At 40.9% G+C, this 17,899-nt stretch overlaps 1 protein-coding gene across 2 annotated transcripts in view; it reads left to right on the top strand.

Moving 5' to 3' along the window:
- The window catches only part of FAM81A (family with sequence similarity 81 member A), a 77,819-nt gene extending 60,726 nt beyond the window's left edge, over positions 1 to 17,093 (top strand). For both annotated transcript variants that reach the window (XM_042941873.1, XM_042941874.1), the window contains 4 exons: positions 970 to 1,076; positions 8,078 to 8,213; positions 9,798 to 9,993; positions 13,326 to 17,093. In XM_042941873.1, the coding sequence (XP_042797807.1) occupies positions 970 to 1,076; positions 8,078 to 8,213; positions 9,798 to 9,993; positions 13,326 to 13,450 (564 nt within the window). In that variant the 3' untranslated portion in view covers positions 13,451 to 17,093. The remainder of the gene's footprint in view (positions 1 to 969; positions 1,077 to 8,077; positions 8,214 to 9,797; positions 9,994 to 13,325) is intronic.
- The last annotated feature ends 806 nt before the right edge of the window (positions 17,094 to 17,899 follow it).

Raw genomic sequence — 17,899 nt, 5'->3', positions numbered from 1 at the left:
CCATCAAGGGGCCTGTCTTCTAGGATTTGCCCCACAGTATCTGCCCTACTTGCTATTCTTCATGCAAAGAGGGACCATTCCAGTAAAAAGGGGCACCTGGTCAATTTGCTGGAGTAAAAATACTTGTGTTCAAAATACATTCAGTAAAGATCTAAATCTGCTTATGTGAAGGACACAGATATTCTAAAGCCACCAAAAAACCCCCACAATAAAACAAAATTCCAATAGTTTTTTTTTCAGAGAATGAGTAAGGACAGAATTACCACAACAGAAAATAAATGCTCAGCAGATACTAAGCTTCTTGGTGGCCGAGCCAAGTCGGATGCATATAGAAATCTATAGAAGGAGACATACTTTTTTTTGTTCTGGATCTAATAAATACTTGTCCCATGAATCTGTGAGTGAGGAATATCAAACACCGTAATTCCTGAAGAAACTAAAGACATTTCATATAGGACGAGTTTCTATTAACTTTTAGTAGAAAGACCAGGGAAAGGGGTGGGTGGTGGGAACAAGGAGTAGGAGGGATGGAATTTACAAATTATATTTTCTGGTGACTTGACTTGATATGGAGGTAAATCTGGGACCTCAAAGGATTTTGCAAGTGATAAGAATTCCATTCTCTATGTCTAGCAGCCACATTAATGGTAGAAATCCCAAAGTAAACATAACTGTATTTTGTGCCAGCAGGTGGAAGTAGTGGTCCTGGGCAGAAACTAGGCTTGCTCATCAGAGAACTATAAAGTTAAGTACTCAGAGCGTCATGGATTTTGGCATCACTCCTGGTCTTGATTTCTGATGAGTGTGTATGATAGAAAATGGAAGTGGAAAGATGAGGTGAACTGCTAAAAGAATATATTAAATTATATTGAATCTTAATGTCATCGACTAGAATATAGCTTACCAGATGTTATCTGAAACTACCTCTAAAGATCATATGTGATATTACAAGCAAGGTTTCTTTCCCAGATTTCTCAGCTTTTGAACAGAGTGGACTTGTCGATATCAGAGCAAAGCACCAAACTGAAGATGTCCCACAGAGACAGTAACCACCAGCTGCAGCTTTTGGATACGAAGTAAGTAGTCAGCTTATAAACATTTTTTTTGGTTCGAGTTCTTGATAACCCTATTCACTAGGACAGTTTTTTTCCTTTTCATTTTTATTTATCACATAAAACAAACTGAAAACAATAATGGAAGTTAAGAGGAAAAGTTTCCTTGTAGCATGTTGCCACTTTACATTCCTTCTTATGGTTTTTAGTAGTTGGATAATTATCTATTCATCCAGTAGATATATAGTGAGCACTGGCCTAGTTGCTAAGGATCCAGAAATAAAGAAAAACAGACTCTGTTCCTATCCTTGTGGAGTTTATAGTCTAAGGAGTTGATGAGCATTAATCAAATAGTGACTTGAGTGAGTGTATGCCTTATTATTACTAATGGTTGCAATTGCTCTGAAGAAAAGGTGCATGGTTGTGGTAGGCTGAATGATGGTCCCCCAAAGATCACCATGGCCCAAGCCCTGTGAATATGTTACCTTATATGGCAAAAAGGGACTTTGCAGATGTGAATAAGGATTTTAAGATGGGTAGGTTACCTTGGATTACCTTGTAGACCCCATGTAATCCCTAGAGTGTCTGTAAGAGGGAGACAGGAGGGTCAGAGTCATGAGAGAAGGTCACGTGATAATGGAAAAAGAGACTGGAGCCTCAGAGATGCACTCTAAGGATGAGGAAGGGGCCACAGACCATGAAATACAGGTGGCCACTAGAAGCTGAAAGAGGCAAAGCAATGATTCTCCTCTGAGAGCTTCCGGAAGGAACCACTTCTGCTCACACTTCAATTTTAGCGCAGTGAAACTGATTTTAGACCTCTGACCTCCAGAACTATGAAAGAATAAACGTGTTGTTTTAAGCCATCAAGTCTGTGGCAATTTGTCACCACAGCCACAGGAAGCTAATACAACGAATGGTGCTATGAGGCCTGGTTGTGGGGCCTCCTTCCTGAGGAGGTGATGTTTGAAGTAAGAGCTGAAGAAGAAATGGGATTCACTAGGTGAAGAGTGAGGTAAGAACGTATAGGATGGAGGAGTGTGGCATACAAGAAGCTGCAAGATGGCGAGGGTGGCTGGAAGAGAGATGGAGGGGAAGTGAGGCCTGGGGAGGAGGCAAGCCGGCAGCAGGGCCTTGTAGACCATACGCGGGGTTGTTGTCTCTGGCTGTAGTGCACTAAGGACAGCCACTGAAGGGCTTGAGGCAGATGGGGTGATAGAATAAGATTTATAGTTATTTTTAAATGGCCTTGGTGGCAATCAGAAAACAGTGGGGCACCACAATAGCTCAGTTGGTTGAGTGTCGGACGTTGGCTCAGGTCACGATCATGAGGTTCAGGAGTTCGAGCCTCACATTGGGCTTTTTGCTGTCAGCGCAGAGCCGGCTTCTGATCCTCTGTCCCTCTGTCTCTCTGCCTGTCCCTTGCTCATGTGTTCCTTCCCCCCCCCAAAATAACTAAAAACATTAAAAAAAGAAAGAAAAAAAAAAGAAAGTGAATCAAAAGGGACCAAAGCGTGGGGCGCCTGGGTGGCTCAGTTGGTTAAGCGTCCGACTTCAGCTCAGATCATGATCTAGCGCTCAGTGAGCTTAAGCCCTGTGTCAGGCTCTGTGTGGACAGCTCAGAGCCTGGAGCCTGTTTCAGATTCTGTGTCTCCAGAGACTCTCTCTCTGCCCCTCCCCTACTCACACTGTGTCTCTCTCTCTCTCAAAAATAAATAAAGATTAAAAATTTTTTAAAAAGTGGGGGGCAAAGCAGAGATGGGAACATCATCAGGTGGGGGCATTGCTGCAGTAGTGTAGGTGGGAGAGGTGTGCACTAGGGTGATTGTAAACTAGTCAGCACCCTATGATGTGTTATACTTTCCCATTTTGTTATAGTAACACTTTGAACTGTACTTGCCCACAGTGAAACTCATCATCTGCCCTTCTACTCAGTCACAAAACCATACATCTTCTCCCATCATGAATCTTCATGAGCTTGGCATTTTCCTGCCTAAGCAGAGCCAGTCATCACTATATATGTTTGTGTGTGTGTGTGTGTGTGTGTGTGTGTGTGTGTGTGTGTGTTTATTTGACTTAATATATTGTTTAACAATGATTTTAGTGTGGAACTTTGTTAGAGACTTGTGGAGATTTTAAATTAATCATTCTCCTGGTTCTTATATCTTATCATCACCATATTTAATGTTGTGTCAAGGTTGTTGCTGAGTTAACAGGAATTCTCTTATGACAAGCATGTTTCTTTTTTCACTAATTGTCTGTATTATATAATCGTTGAGTTATGTCACCACTTCTCATAGATCCTACACGCTTGCCAAGTACAGAAAAATCTCTTCAATCCTCTTCCTTCCATCACAGAGGAAAAAATAAACATGTTGGTATTTTTTCCTATGTAAATTACTTCGTTAGGAGATATTACTAGTCAGCAGACACGAACATCTTTATTTTCCTTCCTACAGTTTCAAGTCTAGAAGTCTAGACACAAACGCTCTTCACAGAGGAGAGGGGACAAAGCCTGGGGCAGAAGGTCAGATTGATTACCCAAAGGGAAAACCCTGGTTGGGTGAACTAGGGAAAATGCCCTTTCCACAAAGAGAGCCTAAGGAAACTCACCTGTCTAAATCTTGGCTCTGGGTAGAGGGATAGAAGATATTCCTTGAAAATTCAGGACCATAATATAGCCTTTATTTATTTTACTTATTTATTTTCAGTAAGCTCTATACCCAACATGGAGCTTGAACCCATGACCCTGAGATCTACCAACTGAACCAGCCATGTGCCCCCACAATACAGCCTTCATATAAATTTAGAGCTAGAATTCACATTACCCAAGCAGCTTGAAGAAAACCACAGTGGACAGTTTAATCTTAGAATGATCCTGTTTTGGTGGTGGCTTAAGAAGCTGGAAGAAACAGATGTAAATACCCAGTCCTGAAGGCTTCCCAGATCTTCCCAGAACAGATCAAGTTCTAAGGAGCATGAATGTATAATCAAAAATTGTAAAACAATACAAACAAAAAAGTCACACATGTGGTAGAGTCAGGAGAAACAGAGAAAAGAGGAATTTGATGTCCAAATACTGCATATATAGGAATTATTGGAGAAAATAAGTATACACGTACGTACATACATTTGTATGTGATGTATATGTATGTGTGAGTATACACACACACACACACACGCGCGCGCACACACATTTTGAAAGTATGACTAAGGAATGAGAGATTATTAAAAATGATCAGTCAGAATTGAAAACAACGAAATAGAACTTCTAGAAAATATAATAATCAAAAATAAAAGCTGTAACCTGTAGCCCTACCTGACTGGGGAGCCTGCATAGTGACCCCAGGTGACCTTGGAGCCCCCCTACATTACCTGGCTGTGGAGCCCAGCTTACAGCCTTGCTTAGCAAGTGGAGCCCAGACTGCTCCCACTTATTTGTTGAACACTGCCTGTAGCCTTGCTCAAGCAGAGAACCCAGCCAATAACCCCTCCCCCAAACAGAAGCCCAGACAATGATTCCGCCTGATCTCAAAACCCAGCCACCAGCTTCACCCAACTGTGAGGTATAGCAGCTGGCGCCACCTGACCAGGAAGCCTGGCCAGGAACCTCACTCAATAGTGTGGCACAACCAGCAGCTTGCCCAGTCCTGGAGCAAGCCTGAGGCCCTGTCTGATGATGAAGCCAGCTGAACTTGGAGGCTAGCCAGTAGTAACACTTGGCTGGGAAGCATAGCTTGGGGGTCCCACTTGATTGGGTGCAATTGTGGAGCCCAGCCTGCAGCCCTTAATCATGGAGTCCAAACAGCAGCGAACTGCCCAGCCAGCGAACACAGTCTGAGACCTCAGCCGGCCAGAGGTAATTGCCCAGTGCAGTTAGTGGCTCTGTTTGATCATGTAGTCTAGCCTAGCAGCCCCACTTGGCCAGGGCGCCCAGCCAGTGGCCCTGCTTGAATGCAGAGCCCAGCTTGTAGGCCCATCTGACTGGGGAGCCCAGGCAGCCGTTCCTCCCATCCCCTGACCTCAGAGCATAGGCAGAAGCCCTGCCCAACTAGAAACCTAACAGACATGTACAGAACTTTCCATCCAACAGTAGCAGAATACAAATTTCTCTTAAGTGCAAACAGAGTATTCTCCAGGATAGATCATATGTTAGGTTACAAAACAAGTCTTAATAAATTAAAGAAGATCAAAATCATATCAAGTACCTTTTCTGACCACAATAGCATGAAACTAGAAATCAATAATAGGAGAAAAATTGGAAAATTCACAAATATATGGAAATTCCTGAACAAATCCCACACATTCCTGAACAACAGATGGGCCAACGAAGATCAAAAGGGAAATTTAGAAAATCTTTAAATAAATGAAAATGGAAACACAAAGTATCAAAACTTATGGAATGCAGCCAAAGCAGTTTTATGAGGAAAGTTTACAATACTAAATGCCTACATTAAGAAAACAGAAAGATCTTGAATAAACAATCTAACTTTGTATCTCAAGGAATATGAGATACTCTTGAAATATATGAGATATCTTGAAAGATATGTTCTTTCTTTTAGAAAAAGAAGAACAGACAAAGCATAAAGACAGCAGAAGGAAGGAAATAATAAAGATTGGACCAAAAATAAATAGAATCTAGAAAACAATAGAAAAACAACAATGGAAGGGGCATCTGGGTGGCACAGTAGGTTAAGTGTCTGTCTCTTGATTTCGGCTCAGGTCATGATCTCACAGTTTGTGAGTTCAAGCCCTGCATTGGGCTCTGCACTGATGGTGCAGAACCTGCTTGGGATTCTGTCTCCCTCTCTCTGCCCCTCCCTAGTTTGTGCGTGCTGTCTCTCTCAAAATAAATAAATAAACTTTTAAAAATGTTTAATAAAAAGAAAGAAAAACAATGGGAAAAATTAATGAAACTAATTGTTGGGGATTTTTTGAAAGATGAACCACATTGACAAAACTTTAGGTAGACTAACCAAGAAAAAAAAGAAAGAACACTCAAATAAATAAAATTATAAATGAAATAGGAGTCATTATAACTGGTACCACAGAAATACAAAGAATCATAAAAGATTATTATAAACCATTAAATGCCAACAAATTCAATAACCCCCACCCCAAACCCCATTCTCAAACCCCTCCAAAGATTAAAGAGGAGGGAACACTTCCAAAATCATTTTATGAATCCAGCATCACCCAGATACCAAGGACAGGCCAACATCCCTGATAAACATAGATGTAAAAATTCTTAACAAAATGGTAGCAAACCAAATGCAAGAGCAAGTTTAAAGGATCATACACCATGAGGGAATGGGATTTATCCCTGGGATGCAGGGATGGTTCAATATATGTAAATTAACAAATGTGATACACCACATTAACAGAATGAAGGATAAAAAAATCATATGATTATCTCAGTATGGAAAAAAGCATTTGACAAAATTTGATACCTTTTTCTTGATACGGACTCAACAAATTGGGTATAAAATGTATCTCAACATAATAAAAGTCATATATGACAAACCCACAGCTAACATCTACTCAGCAGTAAAAAGCTGAAAGTTTCTCCTCTAAAATCAGGAACAAGGTGGGGGTGTTTACTCTCCCCACTTCTATTCAACACAGTGTTGGAGGTCCTGGCCAGGGCACTTAGGCAAGAAAAAGGAATAAAAGCACTCCAAATCAGAAAAAAAGAAGTAAATCTATTCCTCTTTGCAGATGGTATGATCTTATATGGAGAAACTCTAAAGACTACATCAGAATACTGCTAGAATAAGTGAATGCATTAAGCTGCAGCCTCTGTGGTCAGTCTTCCTGGTCAGGCAGGGCTGTAGGCTGAGCTCCACAGCTGGGAGGGGCTGCTGGCTTGCGTTTCCTGCCCAGGAAGCTTTTTTAATAGTGGCAAGACCCGGGCAGTTGTGATCCATTGCCCGACCTGGTCATATGGCCATACCTAGCTGCGAGAGAGGCTGGGAAATGTAGTCTCTGGCCAGGCAGCCATGTACCCAGTTCACATTTGAGGATTTCTTTCTTTCTTTTTTTTTAAATAATTTTTTATTATTTTATTTTATTTTATTTGAGAGAGAGAATGAGCAGGGGAGAGGGACAGTGGGGGTGGGGGGGGACAGGGAGAGAGAGAGAGAGAGAGAGAGAGAGAGAGAGAGAGAGAGAGAGAATGAACCTCAAGCAGGCTCCATGCTCAGCACGGAGCATGACATGGGGCTTGATACCACGACTCCGGGATCATGACTTGAGCTGAAATCAAGAGCCAAATGCTCAACTGATTGAGCCACCCAGGTGCGCCTCTTTGAGGATTTCTTAATAGGAAAGAAGAGGAAAACATGTAGCAGATGATTTAGGGTCTTCTACCACAGTGTCCATTTTATTATTACTATTATTTAAGTCATATGTTCTCTTCTGCTTTTATTCTATTTCATAATAAAACTAATACAAAAGTAATGAGATAGCAAGTGTGGAGTGAATTTTAATGTATTTGGAAAGGACAAGGACTGGAGGAATGGAGGTTAGGGTTTTTTTCTGTCGGTTTTCTTTTAGGAAATATCTGTATCCGGCAAGAGCAATTTGGAGAACATTTGAGAGAAGGGGCGCCAGGCTCCAGTCCTGGGAGATAACAGGGAGAGGGAGGAAGAGCCCAGGAAAAGAGAGGAGACTGGAAGGGTGCCAACATACTGTGTCCTCTGAGCCAGGAGCACTGGGGGCCTTATGAAGGCAAAGATGAGCACCGGGCGTGGCTGTGTGTCACTGTGTGACACCTCAACACCCACACCATCCGCCCTACACCAGTAGGAAGTGTTAGCAGGTGCTTATCTGTTGTGTCATCCTTCCTGGCACCCCATCCCCAATTTAGTGCTAAGGACAATTCTAAGGGAAGGTAAGCTTGTAATTCCGAGGGAGCCGAGGTTAATGCTGACATATTTGTGAGAAATTTGATAGCCAGAGACTGAGGTTATATGATGTAATTCAAAAATTTTTTTACATCTAACTTACTAACTTTCTTATTTTAGATTTAAAGGTACGATTGAGGAGCTCAGTAATGAGATTTTATCTGCACGGAATTGGTTGCAACAGGAACAAGAACGGATAGAAAAAGAACTTTTACAGAAAATCGATCAGCTTTCCTTGGTTGTTAAGGAAAACAGTGTAGGTATTGGTGTTTAGCACAATATAGTGAAGTTATTCAGTGGGGGCCTGCAATGTTTATGAATAATCCCTTGCAACTTAGTATTGACTTACGTAGCACCACATTAAGTTGTTCAGTTGTTTCTTGCCTTAGAATCCTTTCTTTGTACTCCTTATAAAGAGAGCACTTGGACTTGTTTTGGTTAATAAAGGCTAAATAGAAAATTTTAGTACTTTCAGCTAAGATGAATTTAAGTCAAGGCCTTAGTGAACCAAATTGTCCACCTGCATTTCTAAATAAAACTAACAGCTACGAACTTCATCCTATTTGGTGTAATTTCGTCTTCTGGAAAACACGACGTTGGCCAGGTTTCTCCCACTAGGCCCCGCCATCACACTACAACCACAGTATGCACACTCACGGTGCAACACGTCAACAAAATCTACCGTTTTCTTCTCCATTTTCCTTCTCTTTTTAGCCCATTCTCCCTTAGAACTAAGGTTTGCAGAACTGCTCCATAAAACCATCAAGAAAGCCTTGCATGTAGAGTCTTCAAAGTCAGTAGGCTCTGAAACTGGTATTTGGCAGGCAAATCTTTTTGTGTTTTGGTCGTTTAGCCTGACCCTCTTCCTCTCCCTTCTCTTCTCTTGCACTGCTTCCTCCTATTGGACTTTGATGGAGCAGAAGCATCTGGTGCACTCTGCATCTCTGGCTCTGCTGGCTCTCAGTGTTGATCTGCTGAATTGCAGACCACATTGTATAACATCAAGAGAGCTAGGTTCATGCAATAGCCAACTGAAAGCTCAGTGTTTGTAGTCTTGGCCTCCAAGGCTCACCTGCAGATTCAGGTTCCCATAAAAACCAAGCACGCTGGAAAGAAAAGGAAAGACAATATTTAATATATCAAATACTTCTTTAAGTGTTCTCCCATATATTATCAGATCTACTGATTGATTTGCTTAATTTCATACTACTACATTTGTAGGCTTCTGTGTCTTTGGATCACTGTTTATTTTTACACATGGATTGGTTAATAACTAATAGCAAACCTCAGGATAACGGTGGCTTTGATAGATGGCATCTTATTTCTCTTTCACATAAAAGATGTCTGGGTGTAGGGAGTGCAGCGCTGATGTGGTAGCTAATCAGTCCTCAGCAGCCTAGGATTCTTCTGGCTTACCTCTGCCAATTCTAGAGAGTGACCCTTGTTCTCATAGTTCAAGATGATGGCTAGTGCTCAAGCCGTTACGTCTGAATTGCAGGAACAGAAGGAAAAAGGAAGGGGTGAGGCCATGTCTCAGCTGCCTTTTAGCTTTTCCTAGAAGCTGCCACATACATCTTGTTGGCCAGAACTTAATCTTATGGCTGCACTAAACTCAGGGGACTATATAAAATGTAGCCTTAATTCTGGGTGAGCTTACACCATGCTGAAAATTGGGGGTCTGTTAAGGAAACAGGGGAGAATGGATGTTTGAGTGAGCAACAAGCCACCTTTGCGATTCTGTTCCCTGCAGATTGTTGTTAAATGATACTAGGACTGATGCGAGTGCAGTACAGACTTTCCTTTTGGAGTAATCAGGTGCAATTCTTATCACGGATCTCAGGGAGCCAGTGAAAGGGACATGGAGAAGAAGCTGAGCCAGATGTCAGCCAGACTTGACAAAATAGAAGAGAGTCAGAAGAAGAATATGGAGGTGCAGAGAACAAAACAGGAAGAGGAGAAGGTTCATGGGCGCATCAGCAAGCTGGAGTTACAGATGAATGAGGACATGAAGGAAATGAAGGCAGAAGTTGATGCTGGTAGGCCAAAAAGAAAACAGCTCTCATGGTTTATTTTCACTATGATCTGAAAACCAGCTAATGCAACTACTGTGACCCCGGCTGATGGTAATAACGGTAAAATGTCCTTAGGTGATTTTCTGAGTAGCTGTGCTGTAGTGAACTAAAATGTTGTGTCACTTCCAAGTACATGGAAAGCCACCATGATGGACAGGCAAACCAACCAAAATTGCTCAGCTTGCAAATGTGCATTTTCTTTTCTTTCTTTCTTTCTTTCTTTCTTTCTTTCTTTCTTTCTTTTTTTAATATTTATTCATTTTTGAGAGACACAGAGAGACGAGACAGAATGTGAGCAGGGGAGGGGCAGAGAGAGAGGGAGACACAGAATCTGAAGCAGGCTCCAGGCTCCGAGCTGTCAGCACGGAGCCTGACGCGCAGCTCAAAATCAAGGACCGTGAGATCATGACCTGACCTGAAGTCAGACGCTTAACCGACTGAGCCACCCAGGCGTCCCTTGTGTGCGTTTTCTTTAATGCCATCTGAGGGCTCTTTTCTGTTTATAGCCACTGTCGGTGTGTCTCAGAAATAAACACATATCTTTGCGGGACTTTTGAAGGCTTCTTTTATTACTGCTGGCAGTATGCTACCACAGCAGTGAATGATTTTCTTCTGCTCACAAGTCAACAGGGCCCATTAATTCACACTTGTTCGGAAGAAACTGTTAAAGCTATATTCCACGTCTGAAGTATTATTGCATATAAAGGAGGGGCTAGACTTAGTTACTCTGTGAATTCAGGAATACAGACCTGGAACCAGTAAGTGAATTGGAAGTTACCTGAAGACAGATTTTAACTTAACACAGGGCAGAAATATCCTCAGGTAATGGGTTCTTTTTAAAAAAAGACACTGGTGGCTTGGGAGCCTGAGGGTTCTTTGCTGTTGAAAGTATTCAAGTGGAAGCTGGTTGGGTGTGGTTGGGAAAAAGAAGACAGTCTTACAATGCAATGAGGGGGACTACATTATCTCCCAGCTGCCTCCAATCCCATGATTCCATAATTTTCCCCTGCGGAATCGTTCTACTTTGGCCACATGGGAATAAAAGTAGTTATCCCAAGAATAGTTTTGTTGTTACCACCAGAAGTTTTATCATTTTTTTTAAGTAGAAATCACAAATAAATTTATGAATTCAAGAACTTGTGAAGATAACAATGAATTTTCTTTCTTTTGTCTTTGGGGCTATTAGAATATGGTATTTGAATATTTCATCAGTGATTTTTTTATGTTTATTTATTTATTTTAAGAGTGAGAGAAAGCATGAATGCAGGAGGGGCAAAGAGAGAGGGAAAGAGGGAGACTCTCAAGCAGGCTCTGTGCTGTCAGTGCAGAGCCCGACATGGGGCTCAAACTCACGAACTGTGAGATCATGACCTGAGCCGAAACCAAGAGTCAGATGCTTAACCAGCTGAGCCACCCAGGCGCCCCTCATCAGTGTTTACCTTTGCATCATTCTCTGGGTGGGTTTGTTATTATATATTCAACATGCCTCTGAGGTTAAGATTTAGTAACTACTACTAAGAAAGGCATATGAGCTTTTTAAAAATAAAAATAATTTACTTTTTCTTATTCTAAAAACAATATGTTTCTTAATGGAAAATAAGAAAGTGCAAAATATTTTTTTAAATACTCATAACTTCTCTCACTCAGCTGTCATCTTTATATAAATCTTTCTATACATATGTGATATATATATGTGCTTTTTCAAATGGAAGCTCATGCTGATTTGTAACCTACTCTTTCATATGTTGTATCTTTCTAATAAGAACATTTTTAAAATAAGTAATATTTATTCCTTATATGACATTAATTGTAATATAGAGAAAATTTTTTGAGAAAATTCTAAATTTACTAATGAAAACAGGAGCTGTTAAACATTTATCTTAAAAACCCACATAAATATAGAATAATATGAAATGTGTTTTTGATGGAGAATTTTTTTCTTTTTTTTGCTTTTTCTTTTGAAATTATTTCAAATTTAGAAAAACAGTAAGAGTAGCCCAAAAACTCTATATAACCAGTTGTTAACATTTTGCAAATTTGCTTAATCTTATTGTGTGATATGAGTGTGTGTGTGTGTGTGTGTAAATATAATTTTTTTCCCTAAATAATTTGGGAGTAAGTTGCAGAAGTCATGATGCCTTTTTGCTCCTGTATTATTTCATTCTATATATCCTAAGAACAAGGACATTCTCTTAAATAACTATAATATAGTGTAATATGTTGTAGATTTTTTCAATATTCAGTTTTCAACTTTAACCATTGTTTCCTTTATAGAAGACCTTCCCTGGTCTAAGTTCTATTCCAGAATCATACAGCATAGTTAGTTATCATTTTTCTGTATTTACTGTCTTGAAGTGGATCAGTTTCTCAGTGATGTTGACATCATTAAAGAATACAGGCCAGTATTTTGTGGAATGTCAGTTTGAGTCTGTTTGCTTCCTCTTAATTAGATTCAGGTTGTGCATTTTATTATTTATTTATTTATGTATGTATGTGCATTTTAAAAAATGTTTATTTTTTTATTTTGAGAGAGTGCATGTGCACATGCACGCAAGTGGGAAAACGGCAGAGAGAGAGGGAGAGAATCCCAAGCTCAACCCCATGAACCATTAGATCATGACCTGAGCTGAAATCAGTAGTTGGATAGTTAACCATCTGAGCCACCAAGGTGCTCCTCAGGTTGTGCCTTTTGGACAGATGATGCCACAGAAGCGGTGTGTCCTTCACTTCTCAGGGAACCTTATCAGGGGTACCTGGTGTTGGTTTCTCCCGGCATTGGTGACATTAGCTTTGATCCCTTGGTTATAATGGTATCTGCCAGATTTCTCCACTATAATAGTTCCTTTCCCCCTTTGTAATTAAAAAGTAACCTGTAAGGGAGCGCCTGGGTGGCTCAGTCGGTTAAGCGTCCGACTTCAGCTCAGGTCACGATCTCGCGGTCCATGAGTTCGAGCCCCGCGTCGGGCTCTGGGCTGATGGCTCAGAGCCTGGAGCCTGTTTCTGATTCTGTGTCTCCCTCTCTCTCTGCCCCTCCCCCATTCATGCTCTGTCTCTCTCTGTCCCAAAAATAAATAAACGTTAAAAAAAAATTAAAAAAATAAAAATAAAAAAAAAAGTAACCTGTAGGGAGATGCTCCCAAGCTATGTAACTGTCTTGTTTCCTATCAAACGTTTACTTCATTAGTTTTAGCATCTGTTGATAGCTTTTGCCCAAATCAACTATTACTATATGTTGTAGAACTTGACACACATTGTTTTTTAATATTAACTCTTGTGAAATTTACCTCTTCTTAAAGGGTTTACAGCCATCTATGAAAGTATAGGATCCCTCAGGCAAGTTCTTGAAGCCAAGATGAAGTTGGACAAGGACCAGCTGCAGAAGCAAATCCAACAGATGCAGAAGCCAGAAGGTCCCATGTGAAGGGGGCTGGGACAAGGACCTCAAACGTGGTTTTGCTCGTGGGGCTAGAGCTAGATACCTGTGTAGCCAGGCTGTCACTGCATTCGGGATTGTTCTATTCATGGCGTGCATGTGCCAAGAAATGTATTTTCATGGGTCTAAACGTTTACCTTGAATCTCAAAAACACTTTTTTTAAAAGTATGAAATACAACTTTTACCACTTTATTCCACTTCTCTAAATTCAATGGAATATCCTCCCTGCCCCTGGATTTTGAAAAGCTTTTATCCCCTTCATTTTATGAATGAAAAGACTTAACTTTCCTTCAATGCTTGATGCTCTAGCCAAGACTTTACTATTTTCAAAAATGTCATGGTGATTTTTTTAAAATTAAGAAACTAATGAATTATCACAGGAATGTTTCTCCTTACCCTAAATTAAGAGAATGTCCTGGTAGATTAGAATTCAACCTTTTAGTCCATATTTGGATTTTATGATTGTTATCTGTGCATTTCTTATAAGGTTATCTTCTTGTAAATCTTCTGTCTTTTGTAGAGACAAGGGATTTAACATTTGGAAACCCCCTTCATCATTTACATGATGAAAAAAGCTTAAAAATTGATAATTGCCATATACATTGCAGATTAAAATGGAAACTTAAGACAATTATCTAGATAATGCAAGGCACAATATCTACAGTGACCACCTAATTAAGCCAGGTTTTAATATTGAAAACTTTTTTCAGTTATCCACAGCCTGTATAGTGATAGCCATATATTTAATAATGGAATGGTGGTTGATAGTCTGTTTATTGCACAATTAATCGTTTGTTAATCATAATAGGATGTGAGAATTTTTCAGGCTTTATGATCTCCTCTCTAAATGTTTCCAAAATTGGCACAAAGTGCTAAGGTTTATATACACTTATTGTAACTGTATTCTTGTGCCTTGGTTTTACCACGTCAATGCACTGTATCCTATAAAAGTTTTACAGACAAAATAGAAGGCATGATAATACATCAGAATTATGATGTAAAAATGGGATCCTATGTAATTTTTAAATGTTCTGAAAATTTTATCACTGTTAAGACATTAGTCATTCAGTATTATTAATGGAATAGAAATTCATACTTTTGTATGGACAGAGAATCAAATTGATATTGCATTTATAACACTGTCAAGAACCTTTCATTTTGAGCAGCTTTGTAGAGGATGGGTGTTTTATCTTCAATCTCCATATTTGACTAGTCATTGAAAATTGGTGCCAGTGAAGTTGTTGACCCGTGGATGTAAAACCTGATGGTGAGACACACACTGTCCTAAACTGTGAGGGTGCCCAGGAAAAGGAAGACCATTCTTGAAAATTTAAAAAAAAAAAAATTGTGTTTTGTTTTTTGCCAAGGACTCAGGAAAATTAAAGCATTTTCTATTTTTAGGATAACTCATAAATGAATTATATAACTGGCTATTACTGTTTACCCATATAAAATATGCTGCTACACTACACAGTATTTTACCTTCTTTGGCTTGACAAAAAAATGTTTTTTTAATTGGACCTGAGGAATCATCTAAGGAATGTGTCATCCAACACGTATTTCCTTATTTTGTCACAAATCTTTGCATCTCTCTCTATAGGAAGACTATTTCTACTTGACAATGAAAAAAAAAAGGTTAGTGCTCATTTGCAACCAGAAAGTGAATTTCTTTCTGCGATAGAATAACCATATTTAGTACAGTTTCCCCTGTTTACGCACAAGCCACAGCACAGAGAGTCACGTGTCCTCCAGTGTCTCTCTCCTCTGCGGTCTCTGAGGAGGAAGAGTCAGCACATGTGACACTTGGGAAGAGGGACGGGGGGCCAGCTGGACTCGGGTTGTGGGGTGACGTGAGCAGGCGACGGTTGGATGTCCGCTGGAATTGCTTGGGTGCTCCTGATGCTGCCAAGCTCAGGCCATGAGCTCCAGCAGGGTCCCCCACCCTGGCCACATGTTGGAATCACCCGTGGAGTTCAAAAAGCTATTGATGCCTGGGCTGCCCCCCGAGACCAATTAAGCCAGAACCTCTGGGACGAGGGAGGCAGACATCAGTAAGGTGTCAAAGGCCCCCGGGTGATTCAAAGGCCGCTGAGGTTGTAAGCCACTGAACTACAGTGTGCTCTTATGACCAAAGTTTAAATGAGGATCAGCTTCCGTGTTCTTTCCTTTACCAGAAATTTGCAATAAAAAGAATAAAATTTCCAAATAAATGTGGTGTATGATTTTTAAACTTAAAAGTTTTTTTTAGAGTGAGGCAACCTACTGGGAACTGGAAAGTCACGGGGAGCTGCTCCATCTGTGGGTCTTCAAGGCTGGAGTAATGCCAGCTGGCAGTTCCTACTGTGCATGTGTGCTTGTGCCGTGAACTTGGTGTGTGTTCACTCAGTTCATTATGGTGATGAGTTAAGGACTACTCACTTCCCCATTTTACAGATGAGAAAAATGGGTCACCTAAAGGTTGGGCAACTTGCCCCAAGTCCTGCAGGTGGTAAGTGGGATCCTCGATTTAAACCAGGCAGCCTCCTTCCACTCTCTGGGCACCTAACAAGTATACCACTGTCCCATCTCTAAAGATACAGCCTTGCTTCCCACATAGCTGACTTGCCAGCCCACCGACAGCAGCCCCATCTCTACATGACCTTACAGCTCCACCATCCGAGGCCCTTTGCTCTTTAATGCCCTAGTTCCAAGCACCCGAGAGAGGCACCTTACTAGCTTCACTTGGGTCCACTGGCTTCCTCTGGTTTATCAGTGGAAGCAACAGAGGCGGGGCCATTTGGTGCCATAGGACGGTAGGGTCCCAGACACTTCGTCCCCTGTGCTTGGGCCGTCCTAGGCAGTGGACTGTGGTTCTCTGCATTGGGAGATGAGTTATGTTGGGTGGCTGCTGAACAGAAAAACGATTCCCTTTAAACTGTGGTTATCCCACTCAGCTTTCAGCCTGGAAAAAAAAAACCCCACAAACCACTCATGACATCCTGGAAACTCAATGATAACTATATGGGGTTCTGTCACTGCCCTCTTCTCGCTGTGTGACCTTGGGCAGTTTGCTTCACCTTTCTGAATCTCAGTTTTCTCATCTGCAGAGTGGAGATTATAATTATATAAAACAAGTGGCTCACTTATAATTTTTGAAATGCTGAAATAGTTCATGCAAAATTGGGTATTAAGTGGTGAAATATGGGATATGGGCAGGGAGATGGTGGTGGTGGGACATAGCAGGTAAATAGAGGGTCCATGTTTTGGTTGAGAGCATCCCATTACCTGCTGGGATCATTTATGGGAAATGACTCTAACCTCCAAAGATAAGTGATATCCCCGCCTGAAACACAGAAGAGCAGCTTGGATGCAGAGATAAGTAGACAGGACCAGACTGGGTCAGTCCCTGAATCTGGGGAAGCGCTGGGCAGAACCACAGGCTAGTTAGTCTCATCCTTGGGGCAGGTGTGACTTCTCCAGGACTCAGCCTGGGAGAAGCCACATCCACTGAGGGGCCAGTGTTGAGAGGGCTGGGAAGGTGGGGTAAGACCCAGAAGGTGGCAGCAACTCAAGTGTACATTGATGAATGAATAAGCAAATGTGGTATATACCTACAATGGAATACTATGCAGCCATAACAAGAAATTCTGACACATTAACAGCATGGATGAATCTTGAGGAGGTTTTGTTGAGTGAAATAAGCAAGTCACAAAAGGACAAACCTTGTAGATTTCCACTTGGATGAGGTACATAGAAGAGTCCAATTCATAGAAACAGAGTAGCCTGATAGCTGCCAGGGGCTCAGGGGTGGGGTGGGGAATGGGAAGCCAGTACCAAATGGGTCCAGAGTTTGAGTTGGAGAAAATGAAAAACTTCTCAGATGGATACTGGTGATGGTTGCAATCAATGTGAATGTACTCAATGACACAGAACTGTAGATTTAAAAATGGTTAAATTACTAAAATGTACACATATCTTATCACAACAAAAAATAGGAAGTGGATTCCTTAGCCCTCCAGTTGAGCCTTCAGGTGAGACTGCAGCCCTGGCAGCTTTCATGCAACCTCATGAGAGATGTTAAACCAGAGGTTACCCAGCTAAGCCATGTCCACACGTCTGACCCACAGATGCCGCGAGATGATAAATTTTTGTTGTTTTAAATTGCTATGTTTTGGGTTAATTTGTTATATGCAGCCATAGATCACTGATGCACTGGCACTGTGTAATCTTGACAGAGCTATTTTGTGGAATTGCTCATTGCTTGTGCTACAAATTACATGTTTACATATATAATCTCATACACTTTCTGAGCAAGACATGATCTTTAAAAACTTATACTGAATGGCATATATACTTTATCCCATTTAATCTTTGTAATTACCCTACTTGGTGTGTACTATTATTTCCATTTTGTGGATGGAGCAGAGAGAGAGGTTAAATATTGACTAATATTGCAG

Source organism: Panthera leo, chromosome B3, assembly GCF_018350215.1.
Source record: "Panthera leo isolate Ple1 chromosome B3, P.leo_Ple1_pat1.1, whole genome shotgun sequence".
NCBI classification, from domain to species: domain Eukaryota; kingdom Metazoa; phylum Chordata; class Mammalia; order Carnivora; family Felidae; genus Panthera; species Panthera leo.
The sequence above is the reverse complement of the archived record's forward strand: the minus strand, read 5'-3'. Positions and strand labels throughout refer to the sequence as shown.